We start from the raw sequence: 22,116 nt of genomic DNA, 5'->3' as shown, positions 1-22,116 counted from the left end.
GACCTTAAATTGCCCGAAAAAGTTAAGAATAATACGTTGTACGAGCGTTTTTTCATCTAAGGGTATTTTGATAATTTTTATCAAATATAACAGCTTGAGATCAAACTGACTGCACGTATTATCTACCTGATGTAATTTGTGAATCTTTGTTGGGGTTTTCCAACATTGTTCTTTTTGCTCTTCGATTTCTATTTTGATAATAAAATTAAGTTGGTTACTTAAAAAAGAAGAAGAAAATAAGAAGGATCATTAATGCTCCAATATATATATTTAAAGGACTATTTTGAGTTTAACTATGAACTAAAGGGACTATTTTAGTATTTTCTCCATTATTTTTCCTTTTATCAAATCTTCTCCTTCCTCACTTAGGGTTCCAACTTCCATTACCCTATACAATCCACTGAACCCCTCCCATTTCAACACTTGGGACATACACAGAATTTCGAAAAATCTCCCTATAACTCAACAAAACTCTCCAAATTCGAAGCACTTCCGATATGCCGCGCAACCGGGACTACGACGACGATGATGAACCAGAGGAGGAAGAAGAGGACGTGTATGAAGAGGAGGATGTAGACGAGGAGGAGGAAGATGACGATAGAGGGAAGTCTGGACGAAAACGGCGTAGATCAGATTTTATAGATGATGCGGCGGAGGAAGATGATGATGAGGACGAAGACGACGATGATGAAGATTATGGCGGTGGAGGTGGAGGCGGAGGCGGAGGTGGGAGAAGACGCCCTAAACGGAGGACTGGTTCGGAATTCTTTGACCTAGAAGCTGCTGTTGATAGTGATGAGGATGAGGAGGAAGAAGAAGGAGAAGATGGTTAGACTTACTATCTATTCTGTTTTCTTTTGGTTGTTAATTTGATTTATAGCTTAATTTGTTTACTTGACTGCATCAAAGAATGAAGAATTTCACAAAAATGTATTGAAAATATATTTATTTTTTTTTAAAATTGAAATTGGGGATGAGCAGATGAAGGAGGATCGGGAATAGGTGGAGAGTTTTATTTTTCATTAACACGGTCTGTCAGATCTTTAGGGTCAATTTGAACATATGTTTGAAGCTGAACTTTTTTTTTTTTTAAATTGAAGTTGGTTGATGTTAAATTTATGTTGAAACATGTATTGACAGTATACATCCCTTTGTTGTGGCCTCTTCTTATCAAATGATCTTCATGAGTGGTTAGGCTTACAGATGAAGGTAGTATGCTGAAGCATTCAGCAACCTGATTCAGCTCCGATCATTTATGTTTCGTCTGCATTTTGTATTCCAACTGTTGCCTGCCAAACATTCTGTTACTTGAATTCTTTGTCAAGTACCAACATTAATATTATTCTCTAAGGGGTAGATATCCCAACCATTTATCTTGCAAAAAATAAATCTTCCTTCCAATACCAATCTTGAAGTCAATATGCTGTTAGAAAACAGGCCATAAGGAGCATATGTTCCTCCAAATACTAATTCCTTGCGGAGAGGGACCTCATTTGGTGCACCATACATTCAAAAGACTCGAATTTCTTTGCAATTGCTCTCCTTCACAAGGTGTTAGCTTTCCACTGAATGTCCGAAGACATTTCTTTTAAAGGTTTCTGTTTTATATCCTTAAGTTTTCACTGCAACTTCCCTTGCTCCTTTGTTGCAATGGCAATGCAAGATTAATATTTCCTACTTTGGATGACATGAGAAATAAGGACATTGTATATGTGGGGATTGCATCCAGTACACTGTTCATTAATCTTAATCTTCCCCTAAGGAAATATATTATTTTTCCCAATTAGCCAATTTTATTTCACATCTATCCACTACTCCTTGCCAAATAAATTCAGATTTTGCTTGTGCCCCCATAAGCAATCCAGGTAACTAGTAGGAAGAAACTTTGTTTAGCATCCTAAATTTGCAACAACATTCTGCAAATCTTGAGTTGTGTTCAATGGAATTATTCTGCTCTTGGTCCAGTTTAAGCACACATAGAATCAGCCTCAAATATCTTAATTAGTTCACTTCTGATTCACCAATTTGTGAACCAATTAAGATATTTGAGGCTGATTCTATGTGTGCTTGAACTGGACCAAGAGCAGAATAATTCCATTGAATACAACTCAAGATTTGCAGAATGTTGTTGAAATTTTAGGATGCTAAACAAAGTTTCTTCCTACTAGTTACCTGGGATTGCTTCTGAGGGCACAAGAAAAAATTGAATTTAGTTGGCAAGGAGTAGTGGATTCACAAAAATTAAGAGAATCATAAGGTGTTCTCAAAAGCTTTCCTTGTATGCTCCCAGGCCCTCTTCTCGAGATCCACCTCCAAGGTCCCTTCTGGACCTATAGAGACCTCTTTCGGTAGTATTTGATCATCGGAATCAACCTACTGATTCCCCCTTCTTTCCTTTCTAGCATCCTTTTTCTTTCTCCTGAAGTATGGGTGAAGATGTCATATATTTCGCAGTAGGATTTAAATCGTACGATATCACTAGGACGGTCTCAAAAGCTAAGACTTGGTACAATTGGCTGGAAAGTAGGCGTAACATGATATATAAGAGCGAGTTTCAGCCAGAAAACGATGGAGTAGGTCATGTCCTCAGAGAAGCGTCGAAGACCAAAGGAAATTCAGTTAAAAGATGGGAAATTCATGATCATGTCTTAGAATTTTTTTGCTCTAGAAACTTCAACAAATTTTGCCGTTACATTAGCATTATTAATATGCAAGGGAAAAGGAAAGCAGTAATCATCATTCTTGAATGGTCTTTCAACTGAGGGTGGTTGGACATTGCTCTCAAAATAATGAATTTCATTAACGCCAAGACGAAAAGAACAGTGACATTAATGCAGCGAAATACAGTGAATGGAATACTGTATGCTGATACAGTCAAAAATATTAAATTGTCCATAAGAGAAATGATGTGCTGCTAGAACCATAGACAAGGAAATTTGCTGGTGATTTCTATGAGTCAGGGAGAACCCAGAATGAACTTCTGGCTAGAAGTGTAGTTGACAGTTTACCGGAGGAAATTCCTTGTGTCATCTTGTCGAAGATCTGCCGATGGTCGACGAGTACTTGGAAGCATCTTCATGGTGTAAACATATACAAGATGGGTCAAAATCAGTTTCTTTTTGAACTCCCCACATCTAGCTATTTGGAGGAGACTGCTGACCAGAGACAAATTAGTCAGATGAAAAACTATTAGTGATACTTTCTCTATGTTATGTACCAACTTGGACGAGATCATGAACCATCTATTCTTTAAATGCTCATACTTTGATGCAATATGGGACAAGCTGCTACTATGAATGGACATTTAGCGATGTTCAATGGATTGGAAAGATGAATTAAGTTGAAAATTTGGTTATGCGAAAAGCAAATCATCACATGCAATCTTGTACAGCTTGTCCCTAGCATATTGTTGGTATTCAATATGGCATGAGAGGAATATCATAATCTTCAAACAAAAAAAAACCCTCATACACTCTTAAGAGTCATCATTCAAGCTATCTCACGAAGAGCTGCTAACTTTTTTGCTTGAGATCAAAACTAACTGCACGTATTATCTACTTGATGTAATTTGTGAATCTTTGTTGGGGTTGTCCAACATTGTTCTTTTTGTTCTTTGATTCCCATTTTTTTTTGATGATAAAATTAAGTTAGTTACTTAAAAAAGGAAGAAGAAGAAAATAAGAAGGATCATTAATGCTCCAATATATATATTTAAAGGACTATTTTGAGTTTAACTATGAACTAAAGGGACTATTTTAGTATTTTCTCCATTATTTTCCCTTTACACTTACCAAATCTTCTCCTCCCTCACCTAGGGTTCCAACTTCCATCACCCTATACAATCCAGTGAATCCCTCCCATTTCAATCAAAAAATCTCCCTATAACTCAACAAAATTCTTCCAATTCGAAGCAATATGTGCCATGCAACTGGGACTACGATGACGATGATGAACCTGAGGAGAAAGAAGAAGACATGTATGAAGAGGAGGATGAGGAAGATGACCATAGAGGGAAGTCTGGATGCAAACGGCGTAGATCAGATTTTATTGATGATGCGGCGGAGGAAGATGATGAGGACGAAGACGACGATGATGAAGATTATGGCGGTGGAGGTGGAGGCGGAGGTGGGAGAAGACGCCCTAAGCGGAGGACTGGTTCGGAATTCTTTGACCTAGAAGCTGCTGTTGATAGTGATGAGGATGAGGAGGAAGAAGAAGGCGGAGATGGTTAGACCTACTATCTATTCTGTTTTCTTCGTGAAGATGGAGAAGATGGTTCATTGATAATTTGATGGGTTCTCAGCTCCAAATTATGCTTTAAAAGCAAAGTGCGTAACTTATTTAGCTGGCTCAATCAGGTTCCTGTAACTAGTTGTGCTATTTTTGGAGTGTTTTTCTTCCTTGGTACTAGACTAGACTAGTTTTTGCTTTCATGAGCAAACACACTCTCTTTCTTTCTTGCAACATCTTCTTGATGGTTTTTAATGAAACATTTCTACTTCACCCAAAAAAGGATATTATTCAACTATTGAAACATATACTTTCTGGGTTAACTGTTGTAGCTGTGACATTAGCCTTGGGGAAATCTTTAGTTCGAGATGCTATGTACAGTTTATTTGCAGTCTACTTTGTATTTGATGGAATTTCTTGTCCAGTCTATGAGTTTGAAGCCGTTGTGACCTGAGTTTGTCTCTGTCTAGAATAAATTTAAGGGGAACTTAGTTTATAAACGGAATAATAACTTTGAGCTTTTTCTGTGGTATTTTTTCCCTGCATTGTCTTTATCTGTGGGTATTGATTGTTAGATTTTCATTTGCAGATTTCATAGTAGATAGTGGAGCAGATATACCTGACGACGATGGTGCCAGACGTGAATATCGTCACCGACTGTTGCCGCATGAGGACCAAGAAGAAGACCTTGAGGAGCTTACGAGAAGCATTAAGCAAAGATATGCGAGGTCACCTCATGTAGAGTATGATGAGGAAGCAACAGATGTTGAGCAGCAAGCTCTCTTGCCATCTGTCAGGGATCCAAAGCTCTGGATGGTGAAATGTGCGGTATGGTGTTGGCGTTCTGCCATGAAGTTCAGAATTTTATTATTTTTTAAATTACAGTGGTGTCCGTGACATCTTATGCAACCTCGACTGGTCCATCGGTTTCCTGCTACTTCCACTAACATGGGTACCGAGTAACTCTGCCCACAAAGACTTAGGTAGATTGAAAGAAATCACCTAGTGTTTTTTAGGCTCTGCTAGGATTTAATCCAAGACCTCGTGGTTCTTCTCCCACTTCATTGATCATTGGGCTGGACCACTCCCTTGTGTGCTTAGGCATTTTTATATTTCTTTGTAATTTTTTTTATAACCTTCACATTTTGTCTTGTAATTTGTTGCTACATCATGTTTTGTAGATTGGACGTGAGAGAGAGGTTGTGGTTTGCCTAATGCAAAAGGCAATTGATAGAGGACCTGAATTGCAAATTCGATCAGTTGTAGCCCTTGATCATCTTAAGAACTATATATACATAGAAGCGGACAAAGAAGCCCACGTGAGGGAGGTATGTCATAGATGATACAGTATGCGCTGTTTTGGCTTATATTTATGTGACTCGTTAAAATAATGTGTCTATGGTGTAATTATCCAATAACCCGATTATTTGTATCCCGCCTTGCTACAGGCATGCAAGGGTATGCGCAATATATATGCCTCCGCTAAAATAATGCTGGTCCCCATAAAAGAGATGACTGATGTCCTTTCAGTTGAAAGCAAAGCGGTTGATCTTGCCAGGGATACTTGGGTCAGAATGAAGATGGGAACTTACAAGGGAGACCTTGCAAAGGTTGTCAAGTATTCTGCATTTTATGTTGCAATGAGTAAATTTGATGTTCTCTTCTGATATTCAATCTTTCTGCTATGTAGGTTATGGATGTAGATAATGTGAGACAGAAAGTCGTGGTGAAATTAATTCCAAGGATTGATTTACAGGCTCTTGCAAACAAGTTGGTATGTTTATTTTGTTGGTCATTGTATTTTGACTCTTATAGTCGTTAGTTGATAGGTTCTGTATTCTTGAAATACATGAGCATTAAATGTTAATGTTGTAAGAACTTTTTGAATTCCTTATCTCATGAAAGGGATTGTTGAGACCTGGCTGACTTATACATCTTTGTAGGTTCGCAGCATTATATAAAGCTGTTTTTTGGCAATTATTAAAATTGTGCTCACCTATCCAAAACAAATGTTCTTGTTGAAAGAAACAATTGACGTTCCTTCTTGCATGTTGTACTGCTTATGTAGGAAGGAAGGGAAGCTCCAAAGAAAAAGGCATTTATTCCTCCGCCACGCTTTATGAATATTGATGAAGCAAGGTAATTGTTCCTTGGTGTCTCTAGCTGCAATAAGAGCACAATAATGATCTATATTAAATTGTTAAATCTGTTTCTCATTAATTGCAGAGAGATGAACCTACGTGTGGAACGTAGGCGAGACCCGATGTCAGGTGACTATTTTGAGAATATTGGAGGTATGATGTTCAAAGATGGTTTCTTGTATAAGACAGTGTCAATGAAATCAATCAGCACCCTGAACATACAGCCAACTTTTGATGAACTTGAGAAATTCCGCCAAACTGGTGAGGGTGGGGATGGCGATATGGCTAGTCTATCTACTTTGTTTGCAAATAGGAAAAAGGGTCATTTTATGAAGGGTGACCGCGTTATTGTCGTGAAGGGGGATCTCAGGAATTTGAAAGGCCATGTTGAGAAAGTCGAAGAAGATACTGTTCATATCAGACCAAATCAGAAAGACCTTCCTTTGGTAATATTCCCCTTCTTTAAATTCGTATTTTTCATGAATCAAGTTTCGCAGAAGGAGTGAGTACTGTCATTTTTATTAACCTACTTTGGCAGCAGACTTTGGCTTTTAGTGACAAGGAGCTATGCAAGTACTTTGATCTTGGAAACCACGTGAAAGTAGTATCTGGTTCATCTGAAGGGGCAACCGGTATGGTTGTCTCTGTTCAGGGACATGTGGTTAACCTGGTATCAGATACAACTAAGGAGCTTGTAAGTTGAGCATACATGGTAATTTGAGGTCTCTGATCTGAAGTCTTCAGACCAATGGTGATGCGACTTTTTTTTTTGATACTGCAGCTCCGTGTATTTGCCGATAATGTTGTTGAGAGTTCAGAAGTAACATCTGGTCTAACTCGTATTGGGGAATATGAGCTCCATGATCTTGTAATACTAGAGTAAGCATTTAGCTTCTTATGAGAGTAAAGGGGACATGAAACAGTGTAGTCCTTTTTGAACTAAATTTCTTAATTGATTACCCTTCTGCAGCAATAAGAGCTTCGGTGTGATTATTCGTGTAGACAGCGAAGCCTTCCAGGTGAGTACTGTAATTTGAGGTTGAAATTATTCTGCTAATTGTGTTGCTCACATCTGAGTGATGTTATGTAGGTTCTTAAGGGTGTGCCTGATAGACCTGAAGTAGCACTTGTTAGACTTAGAGAGATTAAAGCGAAAGTTGAAAAGAAAGGGAATGCCCACGATCGGTATAAGAACCACTTAGCGGTGAAAGACGTGGTAAAAGTTCTTGAGGGTCCTTGTAAAGTGAGTATTGGCTTTTCTAAGAACTTTCTTGTGACTGACATTGTTCATACATTTTGTATGTTGTTTTTATAACTATTCTTGATACTTACAGGGAAAACAAGGTCCTGTAGAACACATCTTCAGAGGAGTTGTTTTTATCTATGATCGTCATCACCTTGAGCATGCTGGTTTTATTTGTGCCAAAACCCAATCTTGTGTGTTGGTTGGTGGCTCACGGGCAAATGGTGATAGAAATGTATGTCTAGTATTTCTTGCTTCTGGAAGTTTGTGTTCACTCTTGCTATTGCAATTCTATCTTAACAATTGTCTTGCTGGCAAATATTTTCTTACAATGGAACTCCTCTAGGGTAACTCGTTGTCATCAAGATTTGCGCATATGAGAGCTCCACCACGTGCCCCTCAATCTCCAATGAGATCATCTAGAGGTGGCCCACCTATGAGTTGTAAGTTTCTGATAATGGTGATATCTGGATGTTGTAAGTTATTTTTTAAAATTTTGTTCACGTGTGGAGCCTGATCATCCAATGTTTATTATTAAATGCTATTTATTACAATTTCTATCTTTATTTTGTGGTTCTTCATTTAATTATTAGTCTCAACTTTTATGCTTGGTGTGCTCTAGATGGAGGCAGACATAGAGGTGGAAGAGGGCACGATGCTTTAGTTGGCGCTGATGTGAAAATTCGCCTTGGACCATTCAAAGGTTGTAAAGGGCGTGTTGTTGATATCAAAGGAACTTCAGTCCGAGTTGAACTTGAAGCCCAGATGAAAGTTGTTACAGGCAAGTGTTTCTTCAATGTCGAGAATGGCCCTCATTTTTTCTAAGTTTTTTTTTTTTTTTGGGGGGGGTGGTGGTGACTTGTTAAGCTAAGGGTCCTCTTTTGAAAATTTTGTGGATGGAGGCTTTGTTGAATCCACCTTTTGGACAGTCATCTAAATTTAGGGCGGGCTATTCTTTTTGAAGTTTTTGTTTATTCAACTTTTGAGTGCTTTCATTCATTGCTGACTGCAATGTTTCCTGCAGTTGATCGCAACCATATCTCCGATAATGTTAACGTATCAACGCCATTCAGGTAAGTATATTTCCATTCTAAAATTTGGGTTGTTTTTAGTGTTCATGGTCTAACAATTTTTTCTGTTTGCAGGGAACCATCTAGATATGGTTTGGGAAGTGAAACGCCATCACATCCTTCAAGGACTCCACTGCACCCATTTATGACACCAATGAGAGATCCTGGAGGTCCATTATTCTGCTGCACTGTTCCAATAGTGTTTTTCATTCTTTCCCCCCAGCTGTTTGACTTTAAACTCTTCTTGTTATTTTCCTCTATAGCAACACCTATACATGATGGCATGAGGACGCCAATGCGTGACAGAGCATGGAATCCAATGAGTCCAACTAGGTATGTCGTTTCACTGGCAAAAATAAGCCCAATGGCTTAAGGTTTTGAAAATAGAATGAAGGCCATGTAATCTGCCTAGTTCTTATTTGACCTGAAACTAATCACGAACACACATGTAAACCAAATATCAGCACTTACTGTATCTAGCAAATGCATGCCACTTAGGGGTTGTTTGGTGGGGTGTATAAGAATAATGCTAAATAGAGTGTATTAGTAATACTAGCATTAGTGATGTTTGTATTAGTTATGCTTGTATTAATTATGAAGAGATATTTCTTATGCATTGTTTGGTTTGGTGTATTATGCATTGCATAATTTAAATATATATATATATATTTACAAGATTGCAAATATAATTGAAAAGATGTAAAAAAAGGTTTTGAGGGGCAATTAGGTCTTTAACCATGCTAATGCACGCAATAAATCCCATTGCATTACTAATACCTAGAAATCCATGGATTTAGTAATACACACTTTAATACACAATAGAGTGTATAACTAATGTGAAAAAGCGTACCAAACAAGGTACTACTAATACACCAAATTAATGCATGCATTATTTTTGCTAATACACTCTACCAAATGACCCCTTAAAGTGTAATCACGAACACACATGAAGACCAAAAATCAGCACTCACTTATTTTAGTTTGTTGATTTTACTGCCATAGTTTTAGTGAGTTGCAATTCCATTCTCTCTATATTAAATGGTTGCAATGGCCCACTGCCAGGGATAATAATTGGGAAGATGGAAACCCTGCTTCCTGGGGGTCAAGTCCGCAATATCAGGTTTTCATGCTTTCTACTTTATATCTATATAAACTGTACTTCTCTTTAATGTGACTAGTTTTAGTGTTTGTGCGTTGCACGTGTAAATTGTAGGTTGTGGAAATGACTTTAGATAGGAGGTTGTGGAGGACATAAATTAGGTCACGGTATCTTGCTATCCATCCATACTAGTAGTCATAGTACTGCTCGTGTAGTTTCTTGTACTAAAGTTATCGTAGTATTTTGCTTTGTTATGCTTTCACTTCCATTGCTTATTTTCTGGACTACTTTGGATTGTTTTTCCTTGAGCCGAAGGTCTATTGGAAACCACCTCTCTATCTCTGAGGATAGAGAGGTAGGGTAAGGTCTGCGTATCGTACCCTCCCCAGACCCCACTGTGGGACTATAATTGATATTAAAATATCTCCCGAAAGTGCAGCTATCCCATAAAGTTACAATGCCCCTTTCTAGTTCCACTAGCCTCCGATTGTACATATTTTCCCCCATCTATTAGGCCTTAATTCTTTGATAATGGCACTAATATCTCCTTCATTTTTTGATTCCTAAAAACATTAAACATCGGCCTTCCATATGTGAATATTTTTTTGTTAGCATCCTTTTCGATTGTTGATTCAACCTTCTAACATTCCATGATATAATGCTGACTTGTGTCAGCAGATCTGGACCCATTTTCTTTTTAGTGGCAGCCTTTTTATTGAATAAGAGGGCTTTTGGCTGAATAATGTTCCCCCGTGGCAAGTCACATGGATATTCCAACCTAGGGAAGGCTTCCACCTCTTTTGAACACCTCACGTGCCCCATCATACCTATATCACCTTGAAATGTTACCCTGTACTATTTGTGCCTTCTATTACCCGATGGCAGGGGCAGATCTACATTGATTGGAGGGGGTGCCACGCCACCCTCTGGTCTCGATTGAAAATCTGTATATACATGTATACTTGATATATTTATAAGAAAAATATAAATATTAAACGTGACACCCTTATAAATAATGAGCCTTGTGGTGCTAGTGGTTAAAGTTTAGGTTTACTACCATAGGAATACAAGTTCAAGCCCTGCCGTGGGGTGTATTTACTTAAAATGTTTTTTATCATGCAAGATATTGGTAGTGAATTTATTGTAAAAAGAATTGTGAATAAGTAGATTAGAACTCTAGACCTCTCGTAAGTAAAATCTTATCTAAACCAACAAAACAAGTCTAAATTTTGTATGCAAATTTGCTAATAAATATTAAGTATTATCTTGCTCTACGCTGAACTTTTTGCCATGGGTTACTGTTCAATGCACCATGGCACCTAGAAATTCAAAATCCTGGATCCGCCTCTGCCCGCTGGTCCGTTGTTCTCTCTCTTTTGGCAGCTTCGATACTGGTTCTCATTAGAGCTTCACACCAAATTTGAATCTCAGAGACGATACCTTCACTTTCCACCTCACCCCTAACCATTAGTATTGCCCATTTCAATTGATTTCCCCACTCAATCTCTTCTTCAGTTTGAATCCAACCACCATAGAGTTCTCCGATCTCCTTGAAAACCTTTTGGACCATTACTGAAGGGAAAGACCTATCAATCTGATCCAAACTTGATTCACCTCTTCATGTCTTGGAACAGATCTCACTGTTAGTGACCACCATTGCAGGTTGAGTGTGTGTTTCTTCCGGTGCTAATCACCTCTCATGACATGCTCTGCTTCCATCTTAGAAGAGAACTCGAACATGAATCGATTTTGGCACATTTCATGAATATTGGTTCCATATGACTGCTTTCGGGTGTTGATTACCCATCTTCATATTTCCGACAAAGTAAGGATGTCGGAAATGTCTTCCGAGAGAGCGCACTAAGCTCCTCTTTTTGAGTTGCATTTGTACCACCATCGAGATGGATGATTCCTTTTTCTTCTTGGACTGTGGCGGAGTTCATTTCTCTTACATGACCATTTAGATCTTCCGACTCTTTCTGAATAAAGAAAACCCTCCGTATTTTCAAAGACATTAATGTCTGTTTTGTGAGGTCTGCAGTTAATGAACTTCTCAACCTTACATTGCAATATATCCAACCACCCTGTCTTAAATGCCATTGATTACCGATCTCCTCCTTCCTTGAATGCGGATGAGAGTTATGTGACATCCATGCTTGTTCAAGTTTCTGACACAGAAGAACTCTGAAGAGTGATCATAAAACTTCCCTCTTTTCACAAAGTTACCGTTTACTTTCGAATGCCTCCTTTAGAGATGCACATAGCTAGAGCATCGTCTTCCTGCTGAAAAAGTTCTTCTGAATCAAGTTCCGTCCTCGTTGAGTCCATTCAAACCATTCCTCTGCTCTTGCTATACTTTTGTTGATATTATACGACTTGAAAGCCTTAACAACGTATATTGTGTTAACTTCCATTTCACCAACTCTGGAAAGAGATATAGAAAATAAAGAACAGAGAGAGAAGAAAAGGACGAAGATTTCAACAGAAAATACAGTGGATGAAATCTGAGCTACCAAGCAACCTGATGGCTGGTGAAAGTGCCGGAGAAGGTTGTTCTACAATCCTGAAGTAGGAAAGTGAAGAGCCTCAAAGATCGTGCCTAGGAGTATTTTTTGATAAGCATAAACCAAAGAACATTGTACTTTCAAACTCACAAGTTTGTCAATAACCCCCCGTCATAGTATATTTTGTCAATATACATCTATCTCAATGGTAGGGTAAGGTTTGCATACACTTTTTCCTCTCCAGACCACACTTTGTGGGACTACACTGGGTATGCTGTTTTTGTTGTTCTCTGAACAAGTATATCTAGTTAAACAAGAGAAGTATTTACGACATGCATAATGTCATTTTATAAAAAAAAAGATAATTTTTTATTAATTAAAAAATCAAGTACCAAAAATAAGGAAATAATGAAGATTTTAACATTAATTGTATTTTTTCAGTTGGTATTAGATGAAGTATGAATTTATCTTGTAAGGAGTAGAACCATTGTTCAATTTTCCCGAGTAAAATATGATTTTTATTTATCAAGTTTCTTAAAAAATATTTAATGTAAGAAATGAAGTTAAGCTACCTTTGTAACAAAAGAGACATTTTTTAAAAAAACATGTTCCTTTTTTTTCTTTTTCTTTCTTTTTCTTTTCTAGGGTCGAGTCCTATTCTTAATATTTTTTCATTTCATATTTATATGCATGTTCTGAATATGGTTCTTTCTAACTTAAGTACATAGGATTCTTATTTGTTGATCCGTTCATCAAAATTATAGGTAAGCTAAGTGGACCTCTTTATGTAAAGAATTTGTCTAGATTCTTATTGGTTCATGATCATCCAAGACTGAATTAAAAATTTCATTTCGAATGGACTTTGCCAGTAGACTACTTTGACATTTCAAGAGATCATACGGCTAAGGTTAATTTTTTAAAAATTATAGGACAACAAAATGGCATATTTATAGTTATTTCAAAGTTCCAAGTATATTAGATTATTTGAAGTTTAATATATTAATTGTAGTTATAATTTTACATAATAACGAATTGGCTATCTTTCTCTTTATATGGTTATAGCTTAATTTAAATCATTATTTCCATATTAGTTCAAACTTTTAGAATTTTATACCGAAAAAGTTTACTGATAAAGAACATGCATTGTTGCCCAAATAATCGAGAAAAAGAGAGGCTAATACTTGCTCCTTATGTCCCCTTTTTAACTGCTGCTCTTAACTCTTTTCATGCCTATTAAGAGAAACAATAAATATAAGCTATAGTTTACCAAGTTACTTATCCCTATTTATTAGATATATTATATGTTTCTTGAGCATTATTAAGTAGTTCTTTAATTTAAGGTTTAGTTGGAAACAATTTTTAATTGTTGTCTTGAATTCCTAAAGCGATAATTATTTTGTGACAATTATTTTTGCTAAAGCAATAGTTAAATGGGATGACGGGAGTACATACATTAGAGGCTATGAATACAGACAACATTAATTGCACTTATTAGTATCCAAAAGCCTCTTCAAGGTCCTTAGAAGCTAAATAAGGGTATAGTAGGAAACTATTACTAGGTTTTATTTTGAATTCCCAAGTTGATAATTATTTTGGGACAATTGTTTTTTGTTAAACGACAATTAAAATGGGACGGGGGGAGTATGCACCTTAGAGCTGTTAGGAAATGGATTTTTGGCCACTCAACTCGAAAAGTTAGCTCATGAGAGAAGGAATGTCAATACCATGTGAAGAGACCACCCATCACTTAAACCATCAATATGGGGCTTGTCACCCCACCCTTACACCCAGGGTTGGGCATCTAATGCATGAACAATTTTAATATAGGGGCCCAACATTGGGAAACAAGGATGGGTCCTGCTTTGATAACAACAAGAACAAATAATATACTCAGTGAAATTCCACAAGTGGGGTCGGAGAGGGTGAAATGTACGCAGACCTTACTACTACCTCATGGAGGTAGAGAGACTGTTTTCGAAAGTCCCTCAGCGGCAAATCCAGGTACAAAGAAGGGGACAATGAAGAAAATATAGCAAGTAACATGTAAGCAGTGCAAAGTCTACCAGAAAGAAGCAAAACAACATACTAGAATGGATTATTGTAAACAATAATAAACATTGAGAAATACCAAAAACAAAACTACAATCATACCACTAGTACAATAACAAACACACCACCCTAAGCAAGATAACTACACTACTTTCTAACCGTCTACCCTAATAAACATCCTCCACACCCTCGTATCTAAGGTCACGTCCTCGGTAATCGGAAGCTGGGTCATAACTTGTCTTATCACCTCTCCCCAATACTTCTTTGACCTACCTCTGCCTCTCCTCTTACCCTCTATAACCAACCTCTTGCACCTCCTCACTGGTACGTCAGCACATCTCCTCTTCACATATCCAAATCATCTCAATCTCGCTTCCTTCATTTGTCCACCTTGGAGGCCACTTCCATCTTATTTCGAATATCCTCATTTCTAATCTTATCACTTCTAGTATGACCATACATCCACTTCAGCATCCTCATCTCTACCACATGCATCTTCTGGACATGGAAGTTTTTGATGACTAATACTCCGCCCTATACAAAAATGATGGTCTAATGACCACTTTGTAGAACTTACCTTTGAGTTTTAGTGGTACCTTTTTATCATATAAGACTCCAGAGGCAAGCCTCCCTTTCATCCACGCCACACCAATACAATATATGATATCATCGTCGATGTCCCTACTCCCCTGAATTATAGAACCGAGGTACTTGGATCTGTCACTCTTGGGGATATTTCGTGTATCAAGCCTCACTTCCACGCCTACCCATGCCTCGCATCACTGAATTTGCACTCTACATACTCTGTCTTGGTCCTGCTTTGATACCATGTTAAGAAATGAATTTTGGGTCTAACTCAATTCCAAAAGCTAGCTCCTAAGGAGAGGATTGCCAAGACCATTTAAAGAGACCACTCGTCCCTTTAGCCATCGATGTGGAATTATTCACAAAAGAATAAGAAAAACACTAATTGCACATATTAAATTCCAAAAGCCTCTTCAAGGTCCACAAGGATATAATAGTAAGTCGATTATTTTCATATGGTAAAATTTTAATTGATTTTGAAGTCCCATGTATTAGGACATTCTTTGTCTTTTTAGATAAGGTAAATGTATTTCATTCATAAACATGGCAGAGCTGACCATATACAAGGGATTTATCAAAAGGTAAAGATTTTGCGAAATGTGGTTTTCTATGAAATCCACCCATTCTTCTATACAACACGAAACTTTATGGGTGCACCAAAAGAAAATAAGTGATCGGAGGCTACTCACCTTACTAAAACTCGACTCAAACCTTTCAAAAGCTTTTCTATTTCTCTCCCCAAATAACCCACATCAACAACGGGACCAAGCTCCATACACTATGTCTTCTCCTCTTGTTGAAGAATGAAAAAGTCCCACATCGGTGGTTAATGAGATGGGTGGTTTCCTTATAAAGCTTGGGTAATCCTCCTCCATTTGAACCAACTTTTGGGTTATGAGTTAGGCCTAAGACCTTATGTTACATAGTATCAAAGCAAGACCCCTCTCACCCTATGTTGGGCCCCCAAATTAAATTTGTCCACGCATTAGATATGCAGACCTGGGCTTAAGGTGGGGTGTTGAAGATTGAAAAAGTCCCACATCCAGTGTTATCAAAGGTGCGCTTAAAGCCCATTTAAGCCCTGAAGCAAGGCTCAAAACGTGTTGAGCGCTTCGCCTCGCTTAATGTGTGCTTCAATGTTGTCATCAAGCTTCTAAGACATTCGTCATCAAGGTTCTAAGACATACTTTTCTTGCCAATGAACCTCTTGTGAAGAGAAGACACTAAACAATGATATTTCACTTTATCAAAATTATTTTTCAATTTCTTCGTTCATATATTTTGTCATTCATGCTTATAAACTATTAGTCTTGGACTAAACATATATATTTGTATTTTTTCTCCCTTTGCGCCTTTTTTTATTTTATTAAAGTCCATGCTTTATTTTCTCTTTTTTGCTTTTGATAACACTGCCCACAACGGTAGTTAATGAGATGAGTTGTCTCCTTATAAGGCTTGGGCAATCCTTCTTCCTTTGAGTTAGCTTTTGGGTTGTGAGTTACGCCCAAGACCTAATTTTACATCCTCCTTATTAGGACATTCTGCCTAGTTCAAATGAGGGAAAAAACAATAAGTAAAATTTTAGTTGATTTTAAATTTCTAAATATTAGGAAATTAATTGAATGACAATTCTGTCTAATGTGATTTTTTTTGAGGAGTAAAAAAGGTGAACCACATTTCATTAAGGGGCTTCTTGCTTTTAAATGTATATAGATTATCCTGTTTTGTTCACTTTCCAAAGAAAGATTATCATGCTTTGTTTATTTTTCAGCCATCTAGTCCTCGTTCAAGGGCGTATGAAGCACCTACTCCTGGTTCTGGTTGGACTAATACTCCTAGCGGTAATTACAGTGATGCTGGGACCCCAAGAGACAATGGTTCTGCATATGGTAACCTAAAGTCCCATTTACAGGAGTGAAAGCTGCATTTTTTTCTTCAGGTCCTTTAAATGGAAAATGTAAAGCCATTTTTCTTTGTTTCATGCAGCTAATGCTCCAAGTCCTTACTTGCCATCAACTCCTGGTGGACAACCACCAATGACGCCGAGTTCAGCATATATACCTGGTACTCCTGGCGGGCAGCCAATGACTCCTGGAAGTGGTGGGCTGGATATGATGTCACCTATAGGAGGTGCGTCCCTTGTTCAGCACAATAGTTTGTCTTTTGGAATGGCAAATCACTTATAATAAATCTTACTGATAAGTTAAAATGAGAAGCATTTTACACTATTGAGCTGATAAACTTGTGATCACTGCAGATTTTATATATTTTACCCATACTCTCTTGTCTAGTGATAGAAAACATTTTATTGAGATCAGATGGTCTCTTGTTTCCACTTTGCCAAGTGATGAATTAGTGGGCCTTGTTATTCATATACATGCATTTTAATTCAATTTTAGTGTGTAATGTGGCTTCTATATTTTTGTTGATTTGTAGATCCTTGCAGTACTAAAATTGTCATTTAGCTCAATGTGTTTAGTTTTTGCATATTCTCAGTGGTTTGTGTTGATTATAATGTCGAAATTGCTCTAATGTTAGTCCAAATCGCAATGTGAGGAATGCAAATAAGTCTGAACAGTTGCGTCTTTAGACCATGATGATTTAGACATAGAGGAGAATGACCTTTAATGTTGTTCATTATTGCAAATTCATTTTATTATTTAATCTAGAAGAACCGTAGGCAATACTATTTTCAACATTCAGTAATAGCTGACAACTCTGAAATTGCAGGTGGGGATACGGAAGGTCCTTGGCTCTTGCCTGATATCTTGGTCAATGTACGGAAGTCCAATGATGATACTGTCATCGGAGTTGTCCATGAGGTGCTAGCGGTATGTATATCCTGCACTAATTTGTCTTCCCCTTAGTTGGAATTTGCTTCACAATACTATGACCTGGTTGCGCATGTGATAAATATTAGTTCTCCCTCAGTCCCATTTATGTGATAGTTTTCGGATTTCTCGAGTCAAACGAATTTTCTTTGACCATAATTTTTTCATGTCTTCTAATTATCTTGACTTATTAATTATTGTAACTACTCCCTCCGTCTCATTTTATGTGGCACCCTTTTCTTTTTAGTCTGCCCAAAAAAGAATGTCACCTTACTATAATTAGAAACAATCTAACTTTAAAATTCTCCTTTTACCCTTAATGAAATGATTTACAAGTTACAACCACACAAATATCTAAGGATTGTTTTAAACCACAAGTTTCAAAAGTCTTCCTTTTTTTCTTAAACACCATGCCAAGTCAAACGATGCCACATAAATTGGGACGGAGGGAGTAATACATTTTACGTAGTTTTCAAATATTTAATTTTATTTCAAAAAACTAAAAGATACAGTCCAGATGTACGTTTTTTTGAATCTCGAAAAGCGAAGTGTCAGCTAAATTGGGATATTGGGAGCATTACATTTAATTTTTTATTTTTTTTTTTGGTTTTGAAATTGTACGTTTATAGGGTGTTCTCTCCGGGGAGTGCATTGAAACCTCTTAACCACTTGATGAGAAGATATTGCACATGTAAATACAACAACATACTAGTTTGATCCCAGAAGTGGGGGTCCAGGGAGAGTGAGGTGTATGCACCCTTACCTTGTGTGAGGTAGAGACTATTTTCGATAGATCCTTGATTTAAAAAAAGCATTTTCAAAAGTACGGTAGAAAATACAACTACCGACAAGAAAAAATAATCCAAGTAACAACAATAGTAATATAAAATAATAATAGAATAATAATAATAATAATACTTTAGGGAGCATGGTGCTCTAAGCTGGTGCAATGCACATATAAATATTAGTTTGAAAGTGATTATTAAACATTTATTCAAGGTATCCTAAATAATGGTAGTGAAAATGACGAAGTTATGAATTTATATTGGATTTGTTTTCGTCCTTTTGAATTTCTGGTTAGAAGAATGAAATATTTTTCTCTAATCTTGCTGGATTAGATCTTGAACTTTGTATTTTTTTTAATTTATACTAAAAATATTTACCCTATTTGTTCTGATTCGTGGGTCACTCTCTCCGTACTGGGACGTTTCAAAATGATTGATATCTTTCTAGTTCTACGATACAACTTGCAAGCATTTAAATTCATTAAACTATTCACTCTTTAACTTTTTTCAGAACCTTCTACCATTTTCTGTAATGTATATACAAGCCAATAAAGTGAAAGTGTGTATATCGTTCAACGCATATAAAACTATGCTAATGGCTCTATACGTCATAACATACCAACATGCTTGTGCACTTGTTATACATATTTCTGAAAAGGTGGCTGCTTTTATCAGAGGTTTGTTCTTGTGTTTTTTTGTATCTGGCTGTGAACCGTAGTTAACACCTCGTTTTCAAGGAGGACTAGTTTCAGTTTTCATCGGAAAATTAACCAGTATTCTTTAATTTGCTTCTGGAGCAGGATGGTTCCTGTAGTGTTGGTCTAGGATCAAGCGGGAATGGTGACACTATAATTGCGCACCCAACTGAAATTGATATCGTTGTACCAAAGAAGTCTGATAAAATCAAGATCATGGGTGGTCCCCAACGTGGTGCAACTGGTAAGCTTATTGGTGTTGATGGCACTGATGGGATTGTAAAGGTGGATGATACCCTTGATGTTAAAATATTAGACATGGTACTTTTGGCCAAGTTAGCCCATGCATAGTTACTAGCAATTCTAGTTAGTGAGCAAGTTGTGTGAGCAATAGCAATAGTTTGCACTTGTATTATATTTCATGATGAGTTCAAGGTTACTTTGCTCTGTTAAGTAAGAAAGGAACTATGTAAATGCATTTTTCAAGAAACATGTTTAAAAAGGATTTCTCATATCTCAGTGAAACGCAGGAGGCCATCGTTTCGTTTCTTTTTCTGATGTGTTGTTTATTTGGGTTTTAATTGAACGCCTCCAGTGGTCCTCCATAGAATTTGTTTTTATTATTGCTACTCTGGCAGTTGTATGATTTTATATGAAATAATAATAGAGGATGATCACTGAACTTATTTGAGGAAAGGTCTCTAATTTTTATGATACTTAACAGGTGCTATTTTCGTTTCCCTTTCAAATTGTTTGATTGACAGGTACTAGGGGTTGATTTCTCAAACAGTCATTTTTCTTTCACTCAAACTACTACTCACAAAGTTAATCATTTTAGATGGGTTTTTTCGTTTAATTTTATTGACATGAAATTTTTTCTTTTAAGCTAAACTTTTTAAAAATAAAATGTCATCTATTTTAATCATTGTATTAATAGTCCACTGCGCCAATATTATATGGGTCAAATATTTCTCTGTTTTTTTTTTTACCCTCAACCTTTCTTGAATTACTCTTTCTTGCGTACAGGGCCCTTTGTAGTTTCTACGTTCGTTTGCCTCTCTCTGTCTCTTCTTCTTCATTAGATTGAACAACTTATGGTGGTGCTCAAAAAAAAATTTGGAAAATAAATAAATAAGTAGAATGATTCCTTTAATTTATTCGTCGACTACTTTGAACTTACAATTCTTTTTTTAATCTTATTCTGATTTGACGTCGTCACTGTCAAATTCTGAAAATATTTTTTGAACAATTAAAATCTGATATACAATTCTTTGAAAATTCTCTATAAAGGTTGTATTTCGTGCCTAATCTACATAGAGCACATCCTAAAATTCTCATAATTGTGTGTACATATATTGAAAATCTTTTCATGGATTCTTGGGCCAATCTTAACACACAACCGAAAGAGCCTACATTCCACTTGCAGAAAATACAACCACAACATAACTTACACGAGATTCAACAACTTAAGCTGCTGATAGTCCTGACAGAACAATATCTAACTACAACAGTATGCAGTATTGAATAAGCAAGTCATTGGTCCAAACCAAGAAAGAAAAGAACCATCTTTTGAAAAGGAAAAAAAAAACTTGCTAGGCCTTTAGAACAAAAGCGATATTGTTCATGCTTCAGACGATCTGACTAATTCTATATACAATTTACATAAATAAGCTTTAAGAACTTAAGTGTAGTACTTCACCTTGATAACCAATTGCAGGAATAGCTCATTTCTGGAAGCAAACCAAAATCATGTAGTATTTCATGTATGTATGTACTTTTTGTTTTTGATATTAGTGGCTCCTTCATGCGTTAGGTTGCCGGCACACTTAAAGATATATACGCAATCTTGAAACTCACATAACCAACTTTTGTTGAAAATATTGACGTTTACACTTTAAGAATTAAGGTGAAAAGTGATACAGTATATTTTTTTAGAAAATAATATGGGATAATAAATCCGCCTTTTCTGTCCTTCTTCACGTGACACTCTGGTTACTTAGTAAACGACACTCTGTTTATTTCTCTTGCAACTTACGCATATTTTAGACCGGCAAGATTGAAATCCTTATGAGAAAAGGTTAACCGTGATATAAAATTTTATAAGTTTTTTTGTAACGTTAGATGACACTCCAATGTTTTGTCAGTAACATTGAGCAATATATAAGCAAATATTAGACATGGATCTAACGTTGTTCAGAATAATAATTTTCCAAGGACTATATTTGTACAACTTCTAAAACTAGGAAAAAAATCTAAATGATGGCCTATAAAAAAGGGACATTTGCATAGTCAACTCTTCTTCACTTAAATACCAAACTTTGATGTGCAACAGAGTTCGAACTCGTGACGTACGCCTAATCCACACATCACATGCTACACTCTTAGCATTAGACCAAAGCTTGTTGAAACAACAACAACAACAACAACAATCCAGTGAAATCCCACAACGTAGGATTTGGGAAGGGTAAAGTGTACACAGCCTGTTGAAAAGTGACACACATTATTGGCTGTCTCCATTGATATGACACCCAGCTGTCCTTTTGCCATTTATGTGGATGTTGGGAATATTATCAACATTAGTAGGATTGCTTTTCTTGGAAAAAGTTTGAGCTGTCAAACACGCTATTACTACTCTTTTAAAACTATATAGCTCCAAACTGCCGCATGAATATTGTGAAAAGCAAGGAACATTTTTTGAAATAAAATAAAGAAAAGAAAAAAGCATTATCTTTTTGACGTTTGGGAGTGTTTAACTGTTGAATTATGTATAAAGTTGATTTTTTTAAAAAAATTTTTGGGTAGTTGGGGGTTGTTCACACGAACAAATCATAACAAGTGAACGCCAATTCGAAGTTATTTTTGCTTTAGCCATTCTGTTAGAATT

At 36.6% G+C, this 22,116-nt stretch overlaps 1 protein-coding gene across 3 annotated transcripts; it reads left to right on the top strand.

Annotated features, from left to right (window-relative positions):
* The first annotated feature begins 318 nt into the window (after window positions 1-318).
* Window positions 319-19,783, top strand: LOC129891197 (putative transcription elongation factor SPT5 homolog 1). Of its 3 annotated transcripts, none has more exons than XM_055966475.1 (22): window positions 319-828; window positions 4,820-5,058; window positions 5,412-5,558; window positions 5,679-5,840; window positions 5,921-6,004; window positions 6,299-6,369; window positions 6,457-6,817; window positions 6,910-7,065; window positions 7,153-7,250; window positions 7,342-7,390; window positions 7,462-7,614; window positions 7,706-7,849; window positions 7,961-8,057; window positions 8,237-8,395; window positions 8,639-8,687; window positions 8,760-8,854; window positions 8,948-9,017; window positions 9,747-9,804; window positions 16,693-16,810; window positions 16,908-17,051; window positions 17,652-17,752; window positions 19,049-19,270. In XM_055966475.1, the coding sequence occupies exons 1-22, from the start codon at window positions 498-500 to the stop codon at window positions 19,253-19,255; spliced, it is 3,093 nt and encodes a 1,030-aa protein (XP_055822450.1). In that variant the 5' UTR covers window positions 319-497; the 3' UTR covers window positions 19,256-19,270. The 3 variants fall into 3 exon arrangements, with proteins under 3 accessions (XP_055822450.1, XP_055822448.1, XP_055822449.1); XM_055966473.1 differs by lacking the exon at window positions 19,049-19,270 and adding an exon at window positions 19,338-19,783 and having other exon boundaries at window positions 320-828; XM_055966474.1 differs by lacking the exon at window positions 19,049-19,270 and adding an exon at window positions 19,338-19,783 and having other exon boundaries at window positions 321-828; window positions 6,913-7,065.
* The last annotated feature ends 2,333 nt before the right edge of the window (window positions 19,784-22,116 follow it).

Source organism: Solanum dulcamara, chromosome 6, assembly GCF_947179165.1.
Source record: "Solanum dulcamara chromosome 6, daSolDulc1.2, whole genome shotgun sequence".
NCBI classification, from domain to species: Eukaryota; Viridiplantae; Streptophyta; class Magnoliopsida; order Solanales; family Solanaceae; genus Solanum; species Solanum dulcamara.
The sequence above is the reverse complement of the archived record's forward strand: the minus strand, read 5'-3'. Positions and strand labels throughout refer to the sequence as shown.